Source organism: Sardina pilchardus, chromosome 5 (assembly GCF_963854185.1).
Source record: "Sardina pilchardus chromosome 5, fSarPil1.1, whole genome shotgun sequence".
Taxonomy (NCBI): Eukaryota; Metazoa; Chordata; class Actinopteri; order Clupeiformes; family Clupeidae; genus Sardina; species Sardina pilchardus.
In genome coordinates, this window is record NC_084998.1 from 32,351,666 (window position 1) to 32,354,165 (window position 2,500).

Consider the following 2,500-nt stretch of genomic DNA (forward strand, 5'->3'; position numbering starts at 1 on the left):
GCCAGAAACTCAGAATGCTCCTGATGGTGGAGCAACTGCCCTGCTACTGAGCTGCTCTCCTCCACACACACACACACACACACACACACACACAGCATGGTCCTGATGGTAAAGCCACTGCTCTCCTCCAGCAGGCACACACACACACACAAACACACACACACACACACACACACACACACTGTCACAGAGCCATATGATTCCTCCAAAGAGAACATCTAACTCCAAGAAAGCCAAACTCTCCCTCTGAATCCCCCCCCCCACACACACACACACACACACCAAACTCTCCCTCTGAATCATGCTGACAGACAGCATCAGTTTCACAATAAACACACACAAAGCCTGCAGTCTAAATAAAGACGGCCAAACACACAAAGCGCTCGCTCTAAATAGAGACGCCCAAACGCGTGGACAGTGAGGCGGCTATTTACAGATGCGTCTTCACAGGATCACAGCTGGGTGTGTGACGAAGGGTGGTCTGACCGCTGGCCCTTACCGGATACCGTCTCTCGCCCACACTCACACACTCACACACACACACACACAAAGTCTGACGAGCACTTCAGCCACTCGTCATGTTGCCATATCAAACACATGCATACACACTCAAACACACACACACAATCTCTCTCTCTGTCTCTCTCACACACACACACACACACTCAGAGCTGCACAGGTGATCTATAAAGAGTGAAGTGGTGTGCATCAGTGGCCAGCTGCGGTGCTCGACGCCTGTGAGAGCCTCTCCTGCTCACCTCCTGGACGCTCACTGGGCTTTAGTCACCAGGACAAGAGCCCGCCGCTGCTAATGTTAACCGCTGTTTGACGCATATACGCCAAAAAAAGCACACACACACACAGACACACACACACACACACACACACACACACACACACACACACACACAATGCTCTACTTCTGCAAGGTTACTTACACACACACTCGCCCACTGAAAAATATGCACACTTACTCACACTTTAGCAATCATTGAGGTAGGCTACTGCGTACAGTATACCCACATATGGTCAATGTCATGAGTTGGACATAAAGGCGGTCATCTGTGAAGGCCTGAAATGAGCTCTCACTTTCTGATAGGCTGTGCCTCCAAAACCACACGCGTACTGTACGTCCAGCAGCTCTCAAATGGAATGAGACGGATCTTTCTTGAGGCATTCTGCATTGAACACTCTACATTTCTTCTGTAATTAGTTCTTGCATTGTGGTTCATGTTTAAGTTATTGGATAAGCACATCTGGCAAATGACTGAAATGTCAAATGGAAGTGACTTTCAGAGTTTTACAACTTGCTTGCGTTGGATGTGACGCTCCAAATGCGACCACACTTTTCTGGTGCCCTTTAGGTCCAAATCTACTGTCTATTCTAACTACACACACAGCAACACACATGGACTCTCTAATGCCCTGACACATGTACACACACCCACCCAAATCCACTCCACACCTTATCCTCACTCTGATACATACGCACAGCAATTTTCACTTTATGGCCAAATGTATACAGATGACCGTTTCTGCTTTGTGGCCAAACCCACACAGAGATGACAACTTCCTCTTTGTGACCAAACCCCACATATAGATGACCACTTCCTCTTTGTGACCAAACCCCACACAGAGATGTCCACTTCCTCTTTATGGCCAAACCCCACACAGAGATGACCACTTCCTCTTTATGGCCAAACCCCACATATAGATGACCACTTCCTCTTTGTGACCAAACCCCACATACAGGCGGCAACTTGCACTTGGTTCTGTTACAGTACATTGGTCAATGTGTTTGTGTTGTGTGTGTGCACTCATGATAGGCCTTGATGATGGAAGAAGTGTGTGTGTGTGTGTGTGTGTGTGTGTGTGTGTGTGTGTGTGTGTGTGTGTGTGTCTGAGCTCACCTGGAAGAAGTCTGTGATTGTGTTTGTGTTTGTGTGTGTGTGTGTGTGTGTGTGTGTGTGTGTGTGTGTGTGTCTGAGCTCACCTGGAAGAAGTCTGTGATTGTGTTTGTGCTTGTGTGTGTGTGTGTGTGTGTGTGTGTGTGTGTGTGTGTGTGTGTGTGTGTGTGTGTGTGTGGAGTGTGGTGTGTGTGCGTGTGCGTGTGCGTGTGCGTGTGCGTGTGCGTGTGCGTGTGTGTGTGTGTGTGGAGTGTGGTGTGTGTGCGTGTGTGCGTGTGTGCGTGTGTGTGTGTGTGTGTGTGGAGTGTGGAGTGTGGTGTGTGTGTGTGTGTGTGTGTGTGTGTGTGTGTGTGTGTGTGTGGAGTGTGGTGTGTGTGTGTGAGCTCACCTGGAAGAAGTCTGCGATGGTGGCCACATGACTCGCACAGGTGCACTTCCTGGCGTCCGCCACGTCCTCCCCGACCTGGAAACACATCAGCAGCCGTTACACACACACACACACACACACATCACACATCAGCAGCCGTTACACACACACACACACACACACACATCACACATCAGCAGCCGTTACACACACACACACACACACA

At 49.5% G+C, this 2,500-nt stretch overlaps 1 protein-coding gene across 4 annotated transcripts in view; it reads right to left on the reverse strand.

Moving 5' to 3' along the window:
* dbn1 (drebrin 1) overlaps positions 1–2,500 on the reverse strand; it is an 87,845-nt gene that overhangs the window by 19,251 nt on the left and 66,094 nt on the right. For all 4 annotated transcript variants that reach the window (XM_062537277.1, XM_062537275.1, XM_062537276.1 and 1 more), the window contains exon 4: positions 2,296–2,370. In XM_062537277.1, coding sequence (XP_062393261.1) covers positions 2,296–2,370 — 75 coding nt within the window. The remainder of the gene's footprint in view (positions 1–2,295; positions 2,371–2,500) is intronic.